This window comes from Macaca thibetana, chromosome X (assembly GCF_024542745.1).
Source record: "Macaca thibetana thibetana isolate TM-01 chromosome X, ASM2454274v1, whole genome shotgun sequence".
In the NCBI taxonomy this organism is placed as follows: Eukaryota; Metazoa; Chordata; class Mammalia; order Primates; family Cercopithecidae; genus Macaca; species Macaca thibetana.
In genome coordinates this window covers 47845713-47870802 of record NC_065598.1, presented here as the reverse complement: position 1 = coordinate 47870802, position 25090 = coordinate 47845713, and the positions used below count along the sequence as shown (strand labels likewise).

Below are 25090 nucleotides of genomic sequence, written 5' to 3'. Positions count from 1 at the left end.
ACGTGGGTCTGATGTTTCAAGTCCGCTGTGTGTAAATGGAACCTTAATGCCTCCATTCACACACAATGGTTTGTTCAAAAATGGACTCCCCTCTGCCCTTCCCTTCCCCACAACTGTTTCCCCTCTGCACCGTGCAGTGGTACCTGTGAGAAAGAACTGTCCCATTCCCAAACCATCGTCCCCACTCCAGCCTCCAGGCCCTTGGTTGGTGAGACCCTTGATGGGCAGTCTCATGCTTCTGTCCAGGGGAATTTCCCACCGTTGCTCCCCTGCATGGAGACTAAGTGGACTCTTCTATTCCCTGCCCATTACAGGGTCTACCGTGCAAATATCTTCCTCATTCCTCCACATTCCCCAGATGATGATTTCATCTGTGTCTCCTCCCACATACTCCCAAATGGGCCGTCCCAGGCTTTGAACCCGAAAATCGTTCAGAGCGCAAAGGCCAAGATGCCCAATCATCTGCTGCAGAATCCTGCTCCAGGACTGAAGTGTATAGTCTCTATCAAAATAAAAACTAGAGGCCAGGCGCGGTGGCTCACGCCTGAATTCTAGCACTTTAGGAGGCCAAGGTGGGAGGATTGCTTGAGCCCAGGAGTTCAAGGGGGCATTGAGCTATGATCATGCCACTGCACTCCAGCCTAGAGAGAGCAAGACCCCATCCCTAGAAAAAACAAACAAACCAGCCAACAACTGGAAACATCCTCCTCTAGAATGGTGGTCAGGAACATCTGTCTGCCTTGTTCCCTGATGTCTCTCCAACACCTAGAACAGCGCTCAGCACGAGTAAGTACTCATTAGGGTTTTGTTGAATAAATGACTCCTTTGATGCAGCAATTCCACTTCTAAGAATCTTTTCTAAAGAAATATTCACACACGTGCATAGAGCTGTGTGCACAGTAATGAGAGGAGCAAACAACTGGGGAACGTTTGCAAATGTTTATTAACTGTCAGCGACTGATACAGGAAAATCGGATGAGGGAAGTACATGATGAACAGGAAACACAGTGAGGGGGGCTTGACCGGGATGCATGGCAATGGGAAAAGCAGATGGGAGATGCTTTCACTGGTACTTGGTGTGTGTGTGTGTGTGTGTGTGTGTGTGTGTGCATGTGCGTGTGTGATGTGTAAATGCAGAGGAAAAAATCTGAAATTAAACACTCAGAACTGCCCTCAGTAGTCATATCTGGGGAGAAAGGAGGGTAGTGCTGTTCTATGCAGAGAATACCTGACAATACTTGCTTTCTGAGATAGGTGCATAGATACACAAACCGAAATATGCATTTAATATGTCTTGCTCAGCAATGAAAACGCTAGTATCTAACAGAATGGCACACTGTAAGAAAATACAATGGAAATGCTAACATCGAAGTCTTGGAACACTAAGAAAAATGACACTCAATTTTTCACTGTTGTGAACACTTGCTTTCACTTGCTATACAGCTGATGATAAGGGGTCCGCCGCCATGCCCATGTTCGTGAAAGGTCACCACGTTCTGCTTCTCATCACGGGCATGTGTCATATCCCCGAGGCTAAGGCGAGAAGAGAGAAGGAAGGTAAGTGACAGTGAGTTCCCAATTCCCAATAACTCAATCTCAACTTCTCCTGACCTGTAGAACCTGCACACTCTGATTCTGCCCTACCTCGGGACCTGCACACACCTTCCACGGTTCCTCGAAGAGAACCATCCGCTCATGCCACAGTGACTTCCTCACCTGGTTTATCCATTCCTAGGCTAAAGGAAGATGTGGCCCACATATCAGGGCTGACGTGGGGTTTGGGAGTCCACAGCATCCTGTGTAGGAAGGATCACTGGATATACAGGATAGGGAGTAGAAAGAGCATGGGAAATCTCAGCATTCAGCCTCAATGATGTACCCCAGAAAATTATGAGAAGGGAATGATTTGGGGAACAAGTGACAAGATGGGATACCGGTACCGTAACAGAATAGCACATCTGCAGGGATGTGGGGGATGAGCCGAAGGTTCACTTACGGAGTTACTCGTCATCTTCCTCAGGGTCGCTGATCTCTTCATAAATCACCAGCTGCTTTCTCTCACGCAGTCTGTGGGTCCAGGCATGTTTCCCCCTTTTGGGTCCTATGATGGAGAAGAGTTGGAAGATGAGGGTTGGGTAGATTGGAGAGTGTTAGGCTCTTTTTTCTCAAAAACAGGAGATGCCTCCATGCTCCCAAGTGCCCATGGGCCTTCTTTATCCAGTTTTTCACATTCTCTGGCTTAGAGAGGCTGAGACCTTAGACCCACACCAATACACACCAAATGCCAATTAAAGTTTTAGCTTCTGGCTCCTTCCGTTGTGAGGTTTAGATTCCCAACATCTTCACTTACGGGAACATTCACCCATACCTCCTTTCGTTCTGCACGTATTTGCTAAGGGCACACAGGCATACCTTGTTTTATGGCACATCGTTTTTATAGTGCTTCGCAGATACTGCAATTTTCTGGGGGGAATTCTCACCAATTTTACACTTTTCCATTATTATTCTATCTGTTATGGTGATCTGTCATCAGTGAGCTTTGATGTTATTACTGCAATTATTTTTTTGTTTCTTAGTCTTTTAAAATAATTTTTGTTTTTTATTCTTGTGGGTACACAGTAGGTGTTTATACTTATGGGGTATGTGAGATGTTTTGATACACGCATGCAATGCGTAATAATCACATCATGGAAAATAGGGTATCCATCCTGTCAAGCAGTCATCCTTGTGTTACAAACAATCCAGTTACACCCTTTTAGTTATTTTAAAATGTACAATTAAGTTATTATTGACTATAGTCACGATGTTGTGTATAAATGTTTTGGGGGTACTAGGAACTGTGCCCACAGAAGATGACGAACGTAATCGATCAATGTTGTGTGTTCTGACTGCTCCAGCGATGAGCTGTTCCCCATCTCTCTTCCTTTTCTCGGGCTTACCTATTCCCTGAGACACAGCAATACTGAAATTAGGACAATTAGCAACCTTACAATGGCTGCTAAGTGTTCCAAAGAAAGGAAGAGTTGCATGTCTCTCACTTTAAATCAGAAGCCAGAAATGGCTAAGCTGAGTGGGGAAGGCATGCTGAAAGCCAAGACAGGCTGAAAGCTAGGCCTCTTGCACCAAATAGCCAAGCTGTGTATGCAAATGAAAAGTTCTTGAAGGAAATAATAGTATACACTGCAAAGGAAAAGTTCTTGAAGGAAATAATAATACGAACACTCCAGTGAATAGAAGAATAAGAAAGCAAAACAGCCTTACTGCTGAAATAGAGAAATTTGAGTGATCAGGATACAAGATGAAACCAGCCACAACATTCCCTTAAGCCAAAGTCTAATTCAGAGCAACACCCAAACTCTCTTCAAGTCCATGAAAGCTGAGAGAGGTGAAGAACCTGCAGAAGAAATGTGTGAAGCTAGCAGAGGTTGGTTCATGAGGTTTAAGGAAAGAAGTCGTCTCCATAACATAAAAGTGCAAGGAGAAGCAGCAAACCCTGATGGAGAAGCTGCAGCAAGTTATACAGAAGATCTAGCTAAGATCACTGCTGAAGGTGGCTACACTAAACAACAGATTTTCAATATAGATAAAATAGCCTTTTTATTGGAAGAAGATGCCATCTAAAACTTTCACAGCTAGAGAGGATTCACTCCAGCTTTGAAGGAAGTTCTAATGTGGGTAAAAGCTATCCAATAGCATCACATACTACAGAGAAATCTTTCATGAAAGGGAGAGCTAATCGATGTGGCAGATTTCATTGTGTTCAAGAACCTGCCACAGCCACTCCACCCTTCAGCAATCACCACCTTGATCAGCCAGCAGCCATCAACACCGAGGCAAAACTCTCCACCAGCAAAAAGTTGTGACTCAATGAAGGCTCAGAAGATTGTTAGCACTTTTTAACAATGAATTATTTTAAAATTAAGGTATGTACATTTTTACACATAACGCTATTGCACATAGTAGAGTACACTATAGAGTAAACATAATGTTCTTAATGCACTGTGAAACAAACGGAAAACAATGTGTGTGACTCTCTTTATTGCAGTAGTCTGGAACCGAACCTACAATATCTCTGAAGTACACCTGTATTGGGTATCAGGCATTGAGCTGAGTAAGATATGATCCCAGGTAATCACAGATAGAATTGCTTGAGCACCTTTCACGTCATCAGGCCTTCTAGATTTAATTTAACGCCTCCAAACAACTTATGAACTATGATTCTTTATTTCTATCTTATGGACTAGGAATCTGGAATTGAGAAAATTTGGAAGACTTGCCCCAAGTCACATGGCTTTTTTAATATGGATGACAACTCCAGTCTGTGTCTCTGGAAGTCATGTCTAATGTCTCATTTGGAGCTGGGCGAGCTCCTCAGCCCAGCCTGGACCAGGTTTGTCTGGGATCCATGTCACATACTCAGTCCACACACCCGAACATAGCCAGGGAAGCCAGAGGGCTTGTTCCCGAATTGATTCCTCTTACCAGATCTCTTGTTAATCTTCTCAGAGGTATTTGCGTTTCCCGGGGGGCACAGCTGTTTCCCATCGTTTTGTGGGTCAGATGTTTCTGGCACTCCCTTTGAATCATTTCCTTCCTCTGCTGGCTTCTTGGGTATGATCTTTATAATGTGAAGGTCACAGATAAACAGTATCAGTCACATTTCTATAGTGCTTTTGAGCTTACAAAGCGTCTTCACATGCATTACCTTAATCAATGTTCTCAACAATGGTGCCAGAGTTACACTTACCTAAATAAGAGAAACCTGGGAGATCAGAAGCAAAAGGAATGGCCTAAATGAATGGGGTTTCCAGGGCTAGAATGCTTATCTTCACACTCTTTTAAGACTGACACTGGTGCAAACATCAGAAATCTCCATGTCATTGAGAATGTGGTACACAGAAGCTTTGGAGAAAAATAGCATTCTACGAATTCTCAAGGTCTACGAAAGGAAGAGCTTTTATAAGATATAAGGGATCCCATGTAAGCTTGTAGACAGCTGCTGGGAGAGTAAATGTAAAAACATAAGAGAGGGGACAAAACACTGCTGGGAAAGGTATTGCGGGGAGATGAATACAGGGAAGGGAGAGGGAAAGAAATGATTTGCTGTAATTAATCTAGGCAGCAAACAAAGCAGTACCAGATATGGCATAACACCCTACCAAGCCACCAACACTGAATGTGGAATTCAGTGAGGTGGTGCCCATATCAGTTCTGGTTACACTGGGATGTGTTACTGACTAACAATATTAAGCTGCTTTCTTCTTTTTTTGGAGGGGGACAAAATCTCACTGTGTCACCAGGCTAGAGTGCAGTAGTGCGATCTCAGCTCACTGCAATCTCCCCCTCCCTGTTCAAGCGATTCCCCTGCCTCAGCCTCCCGAGTAGCTGGGACTATAGGCAGACGCTACCACGCCCCACTAAGTTTCATATTTTTAGTAGAGACGAGGTTTCACCATGTTGGCCAGGATGGTCTCAATCTCTTGACCTCGTGATCTGCCCACCTCAGCCTCCTAAAGTGTTGGGATTACAGTCGTGAGCCACCATGCCTGGCCCTTAAGCTACCTTTTACTCAGCTTCCTCACTTATGAAATAGTAAATAATACATGTAAAACAGACTAAGGGAAAGTCCTCTCTGAGCTTGTAAAGATTGTTCAAATGTAATAATAATAACAATGAATACCTTTCTGGATCCTTCTTTGAATTCGTTCTCCACACTGGCAACCCAACTCCCAGATGCCTTTACCATCTAAACCAGAGTTGAATCTGCACTTCTGGAATCACTCATTCAGGGGCCTCTGAGGGATCCCCTGGGCTGGGACTGGGGCTTCCCAGATGCCCCAGGTACAGACAAGGCCCTCAAGGAGCTCAAGGAGGGGCCAACAGTCAAAGCGATTCCTAAGCCATGTGAGTGAGCGGCCTCGGTAATAGAGGAGGGGCCAGCTGCTCCTTCCCGTTGCGAGCGTGGGTGTCTCAATGGAAGCACCAGCAGGCCTTATGGGGTAAAGCCCTAGTGAGCAACATCTGAACTTCATAAACAAATACAAATGTGAATGAGCTTTAAATGGCTTGGAGCTCTAGATTAGAGTACCACTGCCACTGCACCTCAGGAAAATTCTTTAACATCTCTGTACCCTGATAGCCTTATTTTATTATTAATTTGCTGATAATTATGATCTATAACACGAACTACGATTCTTTACTTCCATTTCATGGACCAGGAATCTGGAGCTCAGAGAACTTAGAAGATTTGTGCCAACAACATGGATTTTATATGGACGACAGCTGAGGTGTGTGATTCATTACTATTTGGAGATAATAACAGAAACGTCATAGAGGTCTTCTTATGGATTAAATTAATTAATCCACGTGAACTGCTTAAAAAAGTATCTGGCGACAGTATGAAAACAAAAGAAGTATTAAGGATCACAACTCTTAGTATTATCAAGCCGTTGATGCTACATCAGGTGTTGTGATAGACATGGGGAGAAGGAGGCAATGAGGGCATTTTTGATATGCTCCCACTGTTACCAGTGTTCACATCCATGAAGGGACAAAGGTTCTCTAGTCCTTTAGATTTGAGAGATACTCACCTTCGGGATGATTCTCTGGAGCTTGCCAAAAGTCATCTGAGGACGTTCAACTGAAAGAGAATACATCAGAATTTTTCTTTGTTGGTAAAGATTTCCAAACTCTAGAGAGACTTCTGTCACATGAGGGCATTCTGTAGCAGAGGGTTATGAGTCCACTCACTGTTGAGGAGTTATTTCAGATTTGTTTCTGAATTATGTTTAGTCATGGTTGGTGCATTTATCTGTGGCATCAATTCAGAATTTTCCATCTCATGGTTTATCAAATGGGGGTTAAACCCCATCACAGTCTCATCTTATGTCATTACGTATCTTACTTTTTCCCAAATAATTAAATTGATTGGGAATCTGAACTGTATCCACTCAAGATGTGCAACAACTAAAAATCACTGTACACTTCAAATGGGTGAAGTGCACATACCATAAGTATGTCAATTAAGCTGTTAAATTTGTAATGAACCATGGATGATTTAGTCCTGTGGTTCTGAAATATTTTCAGTAAAAAGACACTCCTTTAATGTCAAAAACTTGGCAGATGCTCAAGCACTGGATTTTCAGATCTCTTATAGTGATGTGGGAGATGGTAGATTCTGGCCTGTTTACTTGGGCAGTAATAGGTCTATTGGAGACAGTTTGGACATTCTGACCTTGTCTTATGATTGTATTGTCAGAGCAGAAGACCAAGTAAACACATATGTTCCCCTAATAGTCCTGAAGTGTACAAAGATCTCTACCCAAGAACCTGTCTTTTTTTCACCCTATGTTATCTTTGCTCACTGACAATTGGGAAAGCTCTCTGTGTTGGATGAGGGATCACTCTTTCAAACTCACTTCCAAGCTCATCACGGAGAATTAGGGTTGTTTGGGAATGAGAAGACTATTTGGTTTTAATAAAGTACAGAGAAACAGTGTTCTTTATTACACAATGTGTTCATCACCCTCTCTCTTAAGATATTTATCCAGTATCTACATGCTGTTAATGAAACAATCTCTGGAAGTTTCTGGCGGATCTACACTTTTAACATTTTCTTTTTTTTTTCACTTTTAAAATTTTCTTAACTGTCCTTTGATTCATTAACAATGTTTAGCAAGAACAGCATGTCCTTTAAAAAGGAAATATTTCAAACACACAGAAAAGTATGGGGAATAATGTTGAGTTCAGTCCCATCTCAACATTACCCCATGACTATGTTAGATCTGATTTATTTATTCAGAATGTTAGAAACACTATAAACGGGCCGGGTGCAGTAGTTCACGGCTGTAATCCCAGCACTTTGGAGGCTGAGGCAGGTGGATCACCTGAGGTCAGGAGTTTGAGACCAGCCTGGCCAACATGGTGAAACCCTGTCTCTACTAAAAATACAAAAATTAGGTGGGCATGGTGGCGGGCGCCTGTAATCCCAGCTGCTCAGGAGGTTGAGGCAGGAGAATCGCTTGAACCTGGGAGGCAGAGGTTGTAGTGGGTTGAGACTGTGCCGCTGCACTCCAGCCTGGGCGACAAGAGAGAATCTCCAGTCCAAAACAAAAACAAAAACAAAACAAAACACACTATCAACAAGTCACGGCTGAAGCTGTCTGTGCAGCACTCACCAATCCCTGCCCTCCTCCTTCTCCATTTACAGCCAGTCTCCTCAATTTGATGGCTTTTTATTCACATTTATGTTTTTATGTATTTACCATTAACTTATTATCCATGAAAATACATATTACTGTTTTGCATGTTTAAGAATTTTATGAATGGCCTCTGTAGTTAACTTTCTGTATTCAATTTTTTTTTTTTCACTCAACTCAGATGTGTATGAGGGAACAAATGCCAGAGGATCTTTCCCAAGTAGCTGAGTTGAAAAGCAATTGGGCTTCAGGAGACCTTTCCAGCCACTTCCCATCTACTCACCCTGATTCCTGTGGTTACGGTCATTATCAGAATCATTCCCCTGGAAGTCTGTGGCCTGTTTATTATGCATGAAAGGTGGGAGAGTGGCATTGAAACCTAGAAAGAAGCAAAATGTTTATTCCTTAAGACACAAACTTAGGCCTGACATGGTGGCTCATGTCTGTAGTACCAGCACTTTGGGAGGCTGAGGTGGGAGGATTGCTTGAGGCCAGGAGTTCAAGATGAGCCTGGGTAACATAGAGAGACTCCCATATCTACAAAATATAAAATAAAATTAGTTGGGCATGGTGACATGTGCCTGTAGGCTCAGCTAATCCATAGGCTGGGCAGAAGGATTGCTTAAGCCCAGGAGTTCGAGGCTGCATTGAGCTATGATTGCACTACTACACTCTAGCCTAGGTGACAGAGTGAGAGTCTGGCTCAAAAAAAAAAAAAAAAAAAAATTAAAAGAGAAAGAGAGAGAGAGATAGAGAGCCAAGCCGAGAGGAGGAAGGTAGGGTGGGAGATGTGCTGTGATGCCACAGAGACAGTTGGGTTCATCAGAACAGACGCCTAAGGGAGAGAAAAGTGCAGGGTCCAGGTACAAGCTCCACCATGGTCAGTCCCTGCCCTCAGCCCTGACAGGATACAGAAGAGCAGAACACCCAGAAGCTGCCTTGCGATTTTTTCCTTCACAAAAGGAAAATGTGGGGTGCTTTCTGCAGCCTAAGAAGTAGCCTAGGCAGGAAAAGTGATGCTCATGTATCCCCAGACTTGTCTGTTCCTAGAACTTTCTGTTACCTAGTTTAGTCATGGCCTCATAGTTTCTCTTCATGTACACATAGCTGATTTTCTCCGAGTATTTCATCTTTTCCCACTCTTTCTTAGAGAAGTACTTGGCAATATCATCGAAGGCCTACAAAAAAAAAAAAAAAAAAGGAAAGAAAGAAAGAAAGAAAGAAAGAAAGGAATTTTGGCAGTGACTCAGCTAGGCATGTCTGCCATTCAGTTGGAGCTGCTTCCTTGTGCTGGATCTGGGAAGTGGGGATGATAAGCTGTCCTGGTTGATGCCATGGCTAACTCAGAGACCATGGGGGACCTACCCTAGCTTCTCCCATGGCACACAGTAGGGCTTTAATGCTGCTGGCTGGCTCTCTTCCCACCTTCCAGAATGGACTGAGAGTCGCCAAATGTAGTGCAGGGTCACAGACTTGTCTCCAGGGATTCTAGGTGATGACAGAGTGAGGGTGGGAGGCTCCCAAGGGTCCAGATCTCCCCAGAGACCCTGCTCCTTGTTCCCAGTACCTCTGTCCTCCCCTCCTCAGAAATTTGGTCACCCTACTCTGTTCCCTGGACCACTGCTATGCCCCCTCCAGATCACCTCACCTTGCTTCTCTTCTTTGATGTTTTAGCATTATCCCTCGGTCTCTTTGCAAAGGCGTTGTCTCCATTCATGGCACCAGGAGCAGTCTGACCTGCAAGAGAAACAGTCTGAGACCTTTGGTCCTGTGGAGGGAGAAATCAGTGAAGGCCGGCCACACTCAGTCACCTGGAATCAGTTGTTCCTTTTCTCCATTGGGAGCTTATCTGTCCCTGAGTAAGGACATGGGGAGTAGTCGGATGAAAACAGGGAGCCAGGAGTTTCTGGGAGAAGTATTGATTGGGATGACAGGTTTCCTATGGGCAAAGCAGTCTTGAGTCTTTGGGAGGGGGTTAGCCAATGTCGTTAGTAGTTTCCCTGGAGCTAGGCTTACCCTGAAAGATGTACAGACCCTTGTTGGGGAGGCAGCGACGTGACTGTGTAATTTTATTGAGTGTGGGCATTCTGATGCCTCCACTCATTCAATAAAGGAAGGGAAGTGACTCCCAGAGATAACACGGTCTCTTTGGTAATGGATCTGATCAGGCAGAGGGATGGGGGGGGGGTTCTGTTCCGTTGAAGAGAAATGACCTTCGCTAATATGAACAGATTTAGAGGCTATTACTGGGTTACCTGTAAATTTTTAGAAGGAAGAGAGCTAGAATCTCCGAGACTACAAGAGCCCGCCATCCCTTAGAGAGAATGTGGGGCATTTCAAGTTGCAGCAAGCGGCCAGGCGCAGTGGCTCATGGCTATAATCCCAGCATTTTGAGAGGCCGAGGCATGCAGATCGCTTGAGCCCAGGAGGTTGAGATCAGCCTGGGAAACATAGCAAAATCCCTATCTCTACAAAAAAAAAAAAAAAAAAAAAAAAACGCAAAAAAATTAGCTGGGGGTGGTGGCACAGGCCTGTAACATCTCAGCACCTTGGCTGGCCAAGGGGGGCAGATCGCTTGAGCCCACAAGGTCGATACCAGCCTAGCCAACCTAGCAAAACCCTCTAGTAAAAAAATAAAATAAAATAAAAAGTATTGGTGGGGGCAGGGTAGTGCTCACCTGTAGTCCCGAGGCTGAGGCAAGAGATCTCTTGAGCCCAGGAAGTCGAGGCCAGCCTGGCTAACATAGCAAAACCCCACTTCTACTAATAACAATAACAACAACAAAAAAAAAACAGCATGGGCGAGGTGGTTCCTGCCTGTAGTTCTGAGGCCGAGGTGGGAGGATGGCTTGAGGCCAGGAGGTCAAGCCCAGGCTGGCCAACATAGCGAAACCCCGTCTCTACTAAAAAGAACAACAACAATAACAACAACAAACTAGCAGGGGTGGAATGGCACACATCTGTAGTCCTGAGGCCAAGGTGCAAGGATTGCCTGAGCCCAGGAGGTTGAGGCCAGCCTGGCCAACATAGTGAAATCCGGTTTCTACTAAAACCAACCAAACAAACAAAAGGGTGGGAAGGGTCGTGTACTTCTGTAGTCCTAGGGCCAAGGTGGAAGGATTGCTTAAGCCCAGGTGGTCGAGGCCAGCCTGGCAAACATAGCGAAACCATCTGCACTAAAAAAATGAAAAATAGAAAATATTAGTGGGAGCAGGTTGCTGCCTGCCTGTAGTCCCGAGGCCGAGGCGGGAGGACTGCTTGAGCCCAGGCGGTTGAGGCCAGCCTGGCCAACATGGCGAAACTGTCTCTACTAAAAAAAATGAAAAATAAAAACTATTAGTGAGGGCGGGGTGGTGCGTGCCTGTAGTCCCGAGGCCGAGGTGGGAGGATTACTTGAGCCCAGGCAGTCGAGGCCAGCCTGGCCGACATAATGAATCCCCGTCTCTACTAAAATACAAAAATGAAAAAATATTTCCAGGGGTGGGATGGCACAGGCCTGTAGGCGCGAGGCCGAGGCGGGAGGCTCCTCCATGATGATCGCCCTGAAAGGCATTAGTTGTCTTTCAGTCCTCAAGATTTTGGGAAGCCCAAGCACTTGAGGCCCCTACGGAGGCTTCCTCCTTTTCTATCTGCCCCCATTGGCCCATCTAGGGTGTCCCTTCAAGAGAACCTACCTCAGAGACAAAGCAGTGGTGGCGAGGTCGGCAGCAGTTGGCGACAAAGTGTGGCTGGAGGAGGAGAAAATATTCTGTGATGTCACTGCCCCAGGATGATGGACCAATCAGGGCAGTCAGTGAACTCCATCTGGCCAATTAGAAGTCAGAACAGTAGGCGGGACAAGCCAAGCTGATGTGGGGTCTCTCAGTCCAGGCTCCAGGGACAGAACCTTCTCAAAGCGAGGGCAGAGACTCTGATTTTCCCGCCTAAAGTATTCCCTGGGATTGGCTACTCCAAGTTCAGAGTACGCATGCTCTGATTTTCTCTTTAGATTCTTTCAAAATCAGAGTACGCATGGGCTGATTTTACCTTTCCATTTTTCCTATCCCCCCCCCCACCCCCTATGGTGCATTTGTTATCCAGTTTTAATAAGCAGTGTATACGAAGCAAGTCGCCATCTCAAATCCTTCCTGTCAGTTTCTAACTTTTTCATGTATGGGATTTTTCCTAGGAACTCTTTACCAACGTAAGAAATTTGGGCCGGGCACGGTGGCTCACTCTTGTAATCCCAGCACTTTGGGAGGCCACAGCTGGTGGATCGCTTGAACCCGGGAGGCAGAGGTTGCAGTGAGCCACGATCACGCCAGTGCACCCCAGCCTGGGCAACAGAGCGATACCCTCTTTTCTCTACACACACACAAAATAAAATTAGCGAGGTGGGGTGGTGTGCCTGTAGTCCGTTACTCAGGAGGCTGGGTTAGGAAGATTGCTTGAGCCCAGGAGTACGAGGTTGCAGTGAGCCATGATTCGGCAACTGCTGCCTACCTGGGCCACAGAGCAAGATATTGTCCAAAAAAGAGAGAGAGAGATAGAGAGAAAGAAAGAAAGAAAAATTTCAATGAGTCAGTCCCAGTGGCTTATGCCTGTAATCCCAACACTTTGAGAGGGTGAGGCAGGAGGTGGACGGATCACTTGAGGCCAGGAGTTCCAGAACAATCTGGGATACATAGTGATACCCCCATCTCTACAAAAAATTTTTTTAAAAAGAAATTTAAACTAAAAAAACTCACTTCTATATATGTTTTTTTCTAAAAGACCAAAAAACCAGAAATATATTTTACCCATTGATATTAATAATATTTATAATAATAGTATTAAAAAGAGTATGTAATTAGGGCCCACTGTATTCATCAGGGAGCTCATAAGTCAATTTGTCTAAGAAGTCTCCCTTACCCCCATCCCTAGCACCTCCAACAAGTCCCCATTCCTCTCTAGGCTTTCCATGTACAGCCCTGATCTCTCTAAGATCCCCCCAGGATGACAGGGAGCTCCCTTAGGGCAGGGACAGGGCAATGGCCCTTGAGCCCAGCACAAAGCCCTTTATGTGCATCTTCCCATTAATTTTCACAACCTTCTCTTGAGTTAAATACTATTATCATCCCCAGTGTGCAGATGTTGAGACTGAGGCTCAGAGAATTAAGCAGTCTGCTCAAGGTCAGTGGGTGACACAGCTGGGATTCACCCAGAAGTTGAACTGAGTCCAAAATCTGTGCTTTTATTTATGTATTTATTTATTTTTAATTAAAATAATTTCCATAATCTTATCTCAAATTGTAATCCCCACGGATTAAAAATCCCAGTGGGGGAGGTTTTCCCCTTGCTCTTCTTGTGACAGTGAGTTCTCACGAGATCTGATGGTTTTATAAGCGTCTGGCATTTCCCCTGCTGGCACTTCTGTCTCCTGCCACTATGTGAAGAAAGTATTTGCTTCCTCTTCACCTTTGGCCATGATTGTTTCCTGAGGCCTCCCCAGCCATGTGGAACTGTGAGTCAGTTAAATCTCTTTCCTTTATAAATTACCCAGTCTCGGGCAGTTCTTTATAGCAGCATGAGAATGGACTAATGCATGGCTGCATCACTCTAATCTCTATCTCCATGGTCATTGCCTTTGTTTGTTTTCTGTTACTATAACGGAATACCACAAATTGGGTAATTTATAAAGGATGGAAGTTTATTTAGTGTACAGTTCTAGAGGCTAGGAGTCCAAGAGCATGGCATTGGCATCTGGTAAAGGTTGTGCCATGATGGAAGAATGAAAGACAAAAGCAAGTGCAGGAGACAGACAGAGAAAATGTGGCTAAACTCCCTTTTATAACAAGCCCAGTCTCGTGATAACTAATCCAATCTTTTGATAATGGCCTTAATCACTTCCTCACAGCCCCACCTCTTAATATTGTTACAATGGCAATTACATTTCAACACAAGTTTTGGTGGGAACTTTCAAATCATGGCAGTCATACTGCCTTCTTCTCTTCTCCCTGTGTCAGATCTCCCTACCTCAATCTGATAAGGACATTCAATGTTACATTTAGGGCCCACCCAGATAATCCAGGAGAATCTCCCCATCTCAGGATCTTTAACACAATTACGTTTTTCTTTCTTTTTTTTTTTTTGAGACGGGGTCTCACTATGTCACCCAGGCTGGCGTGCAGAGGTGTGATCTCAGCTCACTACAACTTCTGCCTCCTGGGTTCAAGCAATTCTCTGCCTCAGCCTCCCGAGTAGCTGGGATTACAGGTGCTTGCCACCATGCTCAGTTAATTTTTGTATTTTTAGTAGAGACAGGGTTTCACCATCTTGGCCAGGCTGGTCTTGAACTCCTGACCTCGTGACCCACCGGCCTCAGCCTCCCAAAGTGCTGGGATTACAGGTGCGAGCCACCACACTTGACCAACATAATCACTTTTTTTGTTGTAAGTTAACACTCACAGGTTCCAGGGGTTACTATGTGGCTATCTTTTGGAGGGGCATTGTTCCGTCTACCACAGCCTGCCCTCTGGCCCCCGAGGATTTACATCTCTTCCACGTGCAAAATACATGCACCCCATCCCCAAATCCTCAAATGTCTCAAACCATGCAACATTCGCAGAAGTCTGACATCTTATCCAAATAAGATCAGTTCAGAAGTACCAAGTCTCCTCATCTAAAACAGATATGGATGAGACTCTGGTTATGAAACATCCTGGGGCAAAATTCTCCTGCTGTGAATTCGTGACACTAGAAAACAAGTTATCTGTTCCAAAAATACAGTGGTGGGACAGGTGTAGGATAATAGTTATAGATGTTTCCATTTCAAATGGGAGAAAATGGAAGAAAGGAAGGAGTCGCTGCTTCCAACCATTTTGAAATCTAGCAGGACAAATTCCATTTGGTTTCAAGGACTCAGAAAAATCCTCTGTAGCTTGAAGCTCTCCCCTCTGGTCCCATAGCCCTCCTCTCAGAATGTATGTCATAGTGATTCACACCTTTAGACCAGCAGGTCCTTTGTGGATCTTTCCCAGATAATATCATTTCTATTACCGGCTATGGCTAAGCATAGTGGAAGAGCTCCTTGAGTCATGTGCCTAGTCTCTTCAGCACTAGCAAACATGGCCCCATTCTTGACTTTCTCTCCAGAGCATACCTTCCTGACAGTGCCTCTCCTAATTTTAGTGTCTTTTGAAATCTTGATAGGCTGAGAATTTCCCTGGATCCTTTTTGCTTAAGAGTCCTTTCCTCCGTTTATCCCTTTCCTCTAACATTTTACTAGTACTTGGATTGGAGTCCAATATAAAAATGAAAAATTATGGGACTAAGACGGGGGGTAAAAAATGATGGAATGTCTAGGCAAGTTGTTGAGGGTTTATGAAGGAAGAGCCTTGGAAAAGGAGTCTTACATATGATCAGATTAGTTGGGATTGAAAATAAATTGTTTATCAGTTTTTCTAAAAATTGAACATTAGTGTCAAGGGTGCACTGAAGCAGGGTGAGTCTGCTCCTCTAGGTTTGAAATAGGTTTTCTTAACATGTTGATCTGTTTTTCTTTTAAACAATCAGTAAAAAAAAATGGCGATTTTGTGTTTTAAGATAGTTTCCTGACTGCGTTTATTAAGTTTTCATTTTTGTTTTTGTTTTTCTGAGATGGAGTGTTCCTCTGTAGCCCAGGGTGGTGTGCAGCGGTGCGATCCAGCCACTGCAGTGAGCAAAGTTGCTCACTGCAACTTCCACCTCCCAGGTTCAAGTGATTCTTGTGCCTCAGCCTCCCGAGTAGCTGGGATTACAGGTGCCCACCACCACGCCCAGCTAATTTTTGTGTTTTTAGTAGAGACGGGGTTTCACCATGTTGGCCAGGCTTGTCTTGAACTCCTGTCCTCAAGTGATCTGCCCTCCTTGGCATCCCAAAATGCTGGGATTACCGACGTGAGCACTGCACCCAGCTATAATTAGCAATAGTATAATAAATTTGGTTTGTACAATGGTTTTGAACGAAGATCCCAAGCCTAGAGGCCACCAACTAAACAAATCAAAAGATAGTGGGGGAAGTGAATGAGGCCTCTTGTAGTCTTTGGGTAGCATTTTAGGACTGGGTTGAATTAAAGCAGTGTGCCAACTCTATAAAAGGGACCACTAGTTGAAGTAAAGGATTTAGGGATCAGGGTCTGTCAAGTGAAAAATGTAGACATTAAAGGGTAAGAGTCTCCTTATGATATGAAGACTTATTCTGATATCTTGGGAAAAGCTGTCTACAGTGTGGAAACATCAACTTCTCATCCTGATTTGTCATTTGAATATCCCTGGTTATGGCATTGGACAGTTTGGTGAACTTTTTGTGTGGTCCATACATCAGGTAAGAAACTTGTTCTTTAAAATTTATGCAGTTTTATCTTATAGGACTTGTAAATAAAAAATAAAATCCTAAGCCCCCTGCCCCCAAGCATCTGAATGGACTTCCTCCTCAGCCATGGCTCTTTTAAAATTTAACCTGAGAGATGGTTTCAGGCCATGACAGGAAGTGGGGGTCAGACATGCCTCATTATACCTCTCTGGCATCAACATCAACAAAGACTTGAAGTCTGATAAGAAACATGTTGGCCGGGCGCAGTGGCTCACCCTTGTAATCCCAGCACTTTAGGGGGGTGAGGAGGGTGGATCATGAAGTCAGGAGATGAACACCACCCTGGCTAACACAGTGAAACCCTGTCTCTACTAAAAATACAAAAAAATTAGCCGGGCGTGGTGGCACACACCTGTAGTCTCAGCTACTCAGGAGGCTCAGGCAAGAGAATCATTTGACCCGGGAGCTGGAGGTTGCAGTGAGCGGAGAAGGAGCCACTGCACTCTAGCCTGGCAACATAGCGAGACTCCATCTCAAAAAGAAAAAAAAAAAAAAAACAGAACTTGTTACAACCTGTTCTCTCTGAAGCATAGTACCTGAAGTCTTCCTCTGCAAATAAGAACTTAAAAAAAAAAAAACTAAGAACGATTCACTTCACATAATCAACTTTCACAGTGGTTAAAGCAGAGTCCTGCTTAGCAATGAACAAAAATTCTCCTTTGTGATCCACTCATTTTACTGCTGTTGACTTTATTGCTCATGCTTTCAGACAGAGACACTCTCCTTTGACCAAACTTAAGTGGGGCTCCTCTGAGTTCGGTTTCTGACTAGGTCCCAACCTCGGGCTCTGTCCTTCATCCAGGGACTCTGTCCATTTAGCCTGTTTCAGCAAAAATCCTGTCAAGTCAGTTTTACCTGAGTCTCCCTGCCCCTGAGGTTTCCTCCAAGTAATTTCCCATCTTCTGACCCCCTGCTCCTACTCCTTGACTACAAATCCCCACTTTTCCTCGGTGGAGTTGAAGTCAATCCTAATATCCTAGTATCACTCTCCCACAGCAGGACCCCATTGCAGTGGTCCCTGTACTTATCATAGTAGTAAAATCGTCCTTACGATCTTTTTTTTTTTTTTTTTTTTTTTTTCAGAGACAAAGTCTCACTCTGTCACTCAGGCTGGAGTGCAGTGACCCAATTCTAGCTCACTGCAGCCTCAAACTCCAGGGCCCAAGCAATCTTCCTGCCCCAGTCTCCCGAGTAGCTGGGACTACAGGTATGCACTGCCACACCCAGGTATTTTTTTTTAATTCTCTACAGACTCAGGAACTTGAAATGCCCGTCTAATTTTGTATGTTTTGTAGAGACAGGGTTTCGCCATGTTGCCCAGGCTGGTCTTGAATTCCTGGTGTCAACCACTCCTCTTGCCTCAGGCTCCCAAAGTGCTGGGATTACAGGCATGAGCCACTGCAGCTGGCCCTTTCTTACAGCCTTTAATAAGTGCAATAAATACTTGTTTGCTTTAACATTTCCCTCTGTCTTCAATCTCCTGAAGTGTTATATGTCTGACTTTGCCTTACTCCACCAAATACAAAAATTCCTTTCTTTTGCTGGGAGCAGTGGCTTACTCCTATAATCCTAGCACATTGGGAGGCCAAGGTGGGTAGATCATCCCAGGTCAGGAGTTCGAGATCAGCCTGGCCAACATGGCGAGACCCCATCTCTACTAAAAGTACAAAAATTAGCTGGGTGTGGTGGTGTGCACCTGTAGCTACTCAGGAGGCTAAGGAGGAGCATCACTTGAAACTGGGAGGCAGAGGTTACAGTGATTCGAGAGCATGCCACTGCATGCCAGCATGAGTGACAAAGCAAGACTCTGTTTCAAAAAAAAAAAAAATTCCTTTCGTTCAACACTGGAGTTATTACACCATTGTATCCTTGCCTCCAGTGTGGTGTTTGAGAGATCCGATGAAGGTTTAAATATTTTTCCTTTGTAAGTAACCTGCTATTTCTCTCTGATCATTAAAAAAAAATTTTTTGGTCTTTCACAATTTTTCGTTTCACCGTTCTTGTGTGTGTGTGTGTACGATGATCCCTTTAAATCTTAAGACATTTGTCTAAATCTGAGAACTTCTCATTCATTACTTGTTTAAGTACACTCTCCTTTTTAATGACTATATTCTCTTCTTATAAGGCTACTATTGGATGTATTTCAACATTTGTTCTTCTATCCTCCCTACTAATTAACTTTTCTTTCATTTACTTCATCTCTATCCATTACCGATTACTTTTATGAATTCTTTAGACTCATTTCCTCAACTCAGTAATTGCTTTTTCAACTATATCAGTTTTAATATCCAACCTATTCCACTGAATTATGTATTTGAGCAGTTAATATTTTCATATCCAATCTATGCAATAGGTTTTCTTTTTACTTATGTATTTGAGACAGAGTCTTGCTCTTTCACCCAGGCTGGAGTGCAGTGACTCGATCTTGGCTCACTGCACCTCTGCCTCCGGAGTCCAAGCAATTCTCCTTCCTCAGCTCCTTGAGTAACTGGGACCACAGTCGTGTGACCCTATGCCAGGCTAATTTTTGTATTTTTAGTACAGATGGGGTTTCACCATGTTGGTCAGGCTGGTCTCGAACTCCTGATCTCAGGCGAGCCGCCTGCCTCAGCCTCTCAAAGTGCTGGGATTACAGGCGTGAGCCACCATGCCCAGCCTTTTGTTGTTGTTGTTGTTAAGACGGTTTCACTATTGCCCAGGCTGAAGTGCAATGGTGTGATCTCACCTCACTGCAACCTCCGCCTCCCAGGTTCAAGTGATTCTCCTGCCCCAGCCTCCTGAGTAGCTGGGGTTACAGGCATGCACCACCACCCCTAGCTAATTTTGTATTTTTAGTAGAGATGGTGTTTCGCCATGTTGACCAGGCTGGTCTCAAACTCTTGACTTCAGGTGATCATCCCACCTCGGCCTTCCAAAGTACTGGGATTACAGGCGTGAGCCACCACACCTGGCCTATCAGATAGTTTTTCTGTATAACTCTTTGTGCCTGGGAAGATGTGTCAGCCCAGACACTCCACATGAGTTTCAGGGTTTCTGGATTGATAGGTCTTAGGGTACAGAGTCTCTAGAGCTGAGCTGAGTCAATTTTTCTTTCCAGCCCCTAGCGTATGAGTCCTCAGAGACGCTTACAGGATTTCTGCCTTACAGTGTGAAGGGAGTCTATGGGTGAGTGATATTGGTTGTAACTGCCTAGCTCAGAGGTCAGAGGGAGAGGTAGGAAAGGAATGCTCAGTTACTGGCCAGCTTTGATGAGTCTGCACTTTCTCTAGGAACTTTCCAAGCCCCCATTCCTTAATGTTATCACACCACTTTGGGTTAGCACTGGGTCTGCCCTGCCAAGTGTCTGCTCTGCATGTTCACAGAACAGGTAATAAGCCTTCCAGAAAACAAGGACAAAAAAAAAAAAGGATGCAACTTAGAAAGCTCCACCTGGGCTGATCCTCCATCTGTGGCATCTGACCTTTTCCCACTCGAAGACATGTCATCCCCGAGTTGGGCCAAACCATCAAGGGTTTTGTTACTGGGAGCTGTTCTGAACTCCCAAATAGCTGGGATTTCAGGCGCCCTCCACCAACTCCTAGTAGAGATGGGGTTTCACCATGTTGGCCAGGTTGATCTCAAACTCCTGACCTTAGGTGATCTGCCTGCCTTGGCCTCCCAAAGTACTGGGATTACAGGCGTGAGCCACGGCGCCCGGCCCAGTCTTTCTATTCTCTATCTCTGGAACTTCTTCTTTTTTTTTTTCTTGAAATAGAGTCTCACTCTGTTGCCCAGGTTGGAGTGCAGTGGCACAATCTCGGCTCGCTGCAACTTCCGCCTCCCAGGTCCAAGTGATCTTCCTGCCTCAGCACTGCTAGCAGCTAGGATTACAGGCATATGCCACCATGCCTGGCTAATTTTTTTAATTTTTAGTAGAGATGGGGTTTCACCACGTTGGCCAGGCTGGTCTCAAACTCTTGACCTCAGGTGATCCACCCACCTCGGCTTCCCAAAGTGCTGGGATTACAGGCATGAGTCACTGCCCCTGGTGTATCTCTGGAACTTTTATTTGATGAATGTTGAAACTTCTGGGATCTATTCTCCATTTCCTTTATTATTTTCATTTCATACATTTTATTTTGTAATCCTTTTCTGTTATACGGTGAAGTAGTGCCATGCCTGAACACATTTTTTTCATTGGGTTGTTCCAGTTTCTCTTATTGATATGCAAAAGCTCTGTTGTATATTAGAGATGGTTACTTTTAATTTGTTGTGGATGCTTCACCAATTTCCCCAAAATTTGCCTTTTAAAACAGTTGTTTATGGTGTCTTTTGAATTAGATGATACTTTAATTTTTACATTTTTAAATTTGTCAGATTCATTGTTTATAGCCTTGGTGTAATGTCAGGAAGTGCCTATGCCAACTCAAGATGTCTTACATGGTAATATTTTCCTAAATTTTCATCTAGTTCTTTATGACTTCACATTTTGGATTTAATCTTCATTTTTTCAAATGGATAGACACTTGTCAAGCAATCATTTATTATACAACCCATCATCTTTTGTCCCTGTTTGGAAATGCATGCTGAAGTTTGCATATAGATTAGTCTGTTTCTTGACCTTCTATTTTATTTCACTAATAAATGTTTCCATGTGTTTTCATTTTTGATTGCTGCTGTAACAAATTTTCAATAGCTTAGACAACGCTGGGCATGGTGGCTCACGCCTGTAATCCCAGCACTTTGTGAGGCCGAGACCCGTGGATCGCTTGAAGTCAGGAGTTCAAGACCAGCCTGGGCAACATGGTGAAATCCCCTCTCTACTAAAAATACAAAAATTAGCCAGGTGTGGTGGTGCACACCTGAAATTCCAGCTACTCGGGCCGCTGAGAGGAGGCGGAGGTTGCAGTGAGCCAAGATCACCCCACTGATCTCCAGTTTGGGTGACACAAGTGAGATTCCATCTCAAAAAATATTTTTATAGCTAAGACAATTTTTGGAAAAGAAGAATAAGGTGGGAGGAATGGCTCTACCACATTTCAGTACTTCTTATATAGCTACAGGAATCAAGACTGTAGTATTGGGAGAAGAATAGACACATAGATCACTGGAACAAAATAGAGAACCTAGAAATAGCCCCACATTGATTTTTTACAAAGAGACAAAAAGAAGGAAGGATCGTCTGCTTAACAAATGGTGCTGGAGTAGTTGCATATCCATAGGCAAAAAAAAAAAAAAAAAAAAAAAAAAAAAGACCTAATCTTCATATTTTTATACCAAAAACACCTCAAGTGGATCATAGATTTAAATCTAAAATATAAAACTAAAAAACAAACTTTTGCAGGAAAGCACAGGACAAATGTCTGAGATCTAGGGCATAGTCAATGGTTTAAAAAGCACAATCCATAAGGAAAACAAATAAATTAGATTACATCCAATTTAAAACTTGTGCTTTGCAAGAAACCCTGTTAAAAGGACGAAAAAACAGGGTCTGGACTAGGAGAAAATGTTTGCAAACCACATATCCAAGAAAGGACTCACATCCAGAATATATAATGGATATGTGTAGTACTCTCAAAACTCAACGGTAGGCTGAGCGTGGTGGCTCAAGCTTGTAATCCCAGCATATTGAAAGGTCAAGGTGGATGGAGGGCAGATCCCTTGAGGCCTGGAATTCGAGACCAGCCTGGGAAACATCGCAAAAACCCATCTCTACTAAAAATACAAAAATTAGACTGGCATGATGATGCCTGCCTGTAATCCCAGCTATGTGGGAGGCTGAGACATGAGAATCATTAGAACCTGGGAGGCGGAAATTGGAGTGAGCCAAGATCGTGCCACTGCACTCCAGCCTGGGTAACAGAGCCAGACTCTGTCTCAAGAAAAATAATAATAATAATAAAAAAACCTCAATGGTAAAAAATACAAACAAATAATCCAATTAGAAAATCATGAAAAGATGTGAACATACATTTCACTGAAGAGGAAACAAGCAAATAAGCACATGAAAAGATGCTCAATGCTCATTTGCTTCATTAGATACAAACTAAGACCATGATGTGGTATCACTACACACTTATTACAATAGCTAAAATAAAAGACATAGTGAGAACACCAAATGGTGACAAGGATGCGGAAAAACTGGACATCTAGTAAAATGCTTCTGGGAAGGTAAAATCTTACAGCCACTCTGGAAAGCAGTTTGGTAGTTTCTTATAAAATGAAACATGTAATGACCATACAATTCAACAATTACACTTCAGAGAAATTAAAACGTATGCTTATCCAGAAACTTGTACATAATTGTTCATAGCAGCTTTACTGTAATAGCCAAAGCTGGAAATAATCAATATGTTCTACAATAAGCAAATGGTCGAACTGTGGTACATCTGTACCGTGGAATACTACTCAGTAATAAAAATGAAATACTGACTGGGCCCAGTGGCTCACCTGCTTGGGAAACATAGCAAAAGGCAGGGTATTGCATGCCTGTAATCTCAAAGCTGAGGCAGGAGTATTGTTTGAGCCCAGGGGATCGAGACCAACCTGGTCAACATAGCAAACGGTCTCTACTAAAAAAATCAAAAATAAAAATTTTAGTCGGGGTGGGGTGGTGCATGCCTGTAGTCCTGAGATAGAGGCAGAAGGATTGTTCAGTGTGCTGGGATTACAGGTGTGAGCCACTGCTCCTGGCTGATTGTTGCATCTTGAAATGCCCCACATTCTCTCTAAGTGATGGCGGGCTCTTGTAGTCTCAGAAATTCTAGCTCTCTTCCTTCTAATAATTTACAAGTCACCCATTAATAGCCTCTAAACCCGTTCATATTAGAGATACTCATTTCTCTTCAACAGAACAGAACCCCGCATCCCTCTGCCTGAACAGATCCATCACCAGAGAGACCATGTTATCTCTGGGACTTTATATATTGAGTGGGGGTGTCAGAACGCCCCCACTCAATACAATTACACAGTCACATCTCTGCCTCCCCAACAGGGGTCTGTACATCTTTCAGGGTAAGCCTAGTCCCGGGGAAACTACTAACAACAGTAGCCAACCCCCTCCCAAAGACTCAAGGCTGCTATGCCCATAGGAAACCTGTCATCCCCAATCAACACTTCTCCCAGAGACCCCTGGCTCCCTGTTTCCATCTGACTTCTCCCCTTACTCACGGACAGATAAGCCCTGGATGGAGAAATGCAACACCTGATTCCAGGTGACTGAGTGTGACCGGCCTTCACAGATTTCTCCCTAAAGACTCAGGCTGTTTCTCTTGCAGGTCAGACTGGTCTTGGTGCCGTTAATAGAGATGACGCCTGTGCAAAGAGGCCCAGGGATGATGCTCAAATACCAGAGAAGATACAAAAGATGAGGTGACCTGGAGGGGGCAAAACAGTGGCCCAGGGGACAGTGGGAGTGAGCAGGTTTCTGAGGAGGGGAGGACAGAGATACTGGGGACAAGGAGCAGGGTCTCGGGGGAGATCTGGACCCTTGGGAGCCTCCCACCCTCACTCTGTCATCACCTAGTATCCCTGGAGACAAGTCTGTGATCTTGCACTTCATTTGGTGACTCTCAGTCCATTCTGGAAGGTGGGAAGAGAGTCAGCCAGCAGCATTAAAGCCCTACTGTGTGGCAGAGTACAAGCTAGTGTAGGTCCCCCATGTTCTGTCAGTTAGCCATGGCATCAACCAGGACGGATTATCATCCCCACTTCCCAGATCCAGCACACAGGAAGCGGCTCCAGCTGAATGGCAGACATCCCTAGCTGAGACACTGCCAGAATTCCTTTTTCTTTTTTTCCTAGGCCTTTGATGATATTCCCAAATACTTCTCTAAGAAAAAGTGGGAAAAGATGAAAGCCTTGGAGAAAATCATCTCTGTGTATATGAAGAGAAAGTATGAGGCCATGACTAAACTCAGTAACAGAACGTTCTAGGCACACACAAGTCTGGGGACACGTGAGCATCCCTTTTTCTGCTTTGGCTACTTTTTAGGCTGCAGAAAGTACCCCACATTTTCCTTTTGTGAAGAGAAAATTTGCAAGACAGCTTCTGGGTGTTCTGCTCTTCTGTATCCTGTCAGGGCCGAGGGCAGGGACTGGCCACAGTGGAGCTCATACCTGTATCCTGCACGTTTCTCTCCCTTAGGCGTCTGTTCTGATGAGTCCAACTGTCTCTGTGGCATCCTGGCACCCTATCCCCAAACCCCCAAACACACACACCTACCCTACCATCTTTCTCTCGGCTTGTCTCTCTCTCTCTCTCTCTCTCTTTTTTTTTGAGTCAGACTCTCACTCTGTCATCTAGCTTAGAGTGCAGTAGTGCAATCATAGCTCACTGTAGCCTCGAAATCTGGGCTTCAAGCAATCCTCCCGCCTCAGCTACCATACAAGTCACCATACCACCACCATATATTTTTATGGATAATAAGTAAATGGTAAATGTATACAAACATGAATGTGAATAAAAAGCCATCAAATTAAGGTGACTGCCTGTAAGTGGAGGAGGGAGGGAGGGCAGGGATTGGTGAGCGCTGCACAGACA

The 25090-nt window shown here is 44.2% G+C and overlaps 1 protein-coding gene across 1 annotated transcript; it reads right to left on the bottom strand.

The window, feature by feature from the left end:
* Window positions 1-924: 924 nt before the first annotated feature.
* On the bottom strand, window positions 925-11932 carry LOC126945640 (putative protein SSX8). Its single transcript, XM_050775735.1, has 8 exons — window positions 11873-11932; window positions 9847-9935; window positions 9262-9376; window positions 8482-8577; window positions 6591-6640; window positions 4483-4618; window positions 1997-2101; window positions 925-1533 (listed from the first exon to the last, which is right to left on the bottom strand). Exons 2-7 carry the CDS (start codon window positions 9913-9915, stop codon window positions 2001-2003), a joined length of 567 nt encoding a protein of 188 aa, XP_050631692.1. The 5' UTR covers window positions 9916-9935; window positions 11873-11932; the 3' UTR covers window positions 925-1533; window positions 1997-2000.
* Between the last annotated feature and the right edge of the window lie 13158 nt (window positions 11933-25090).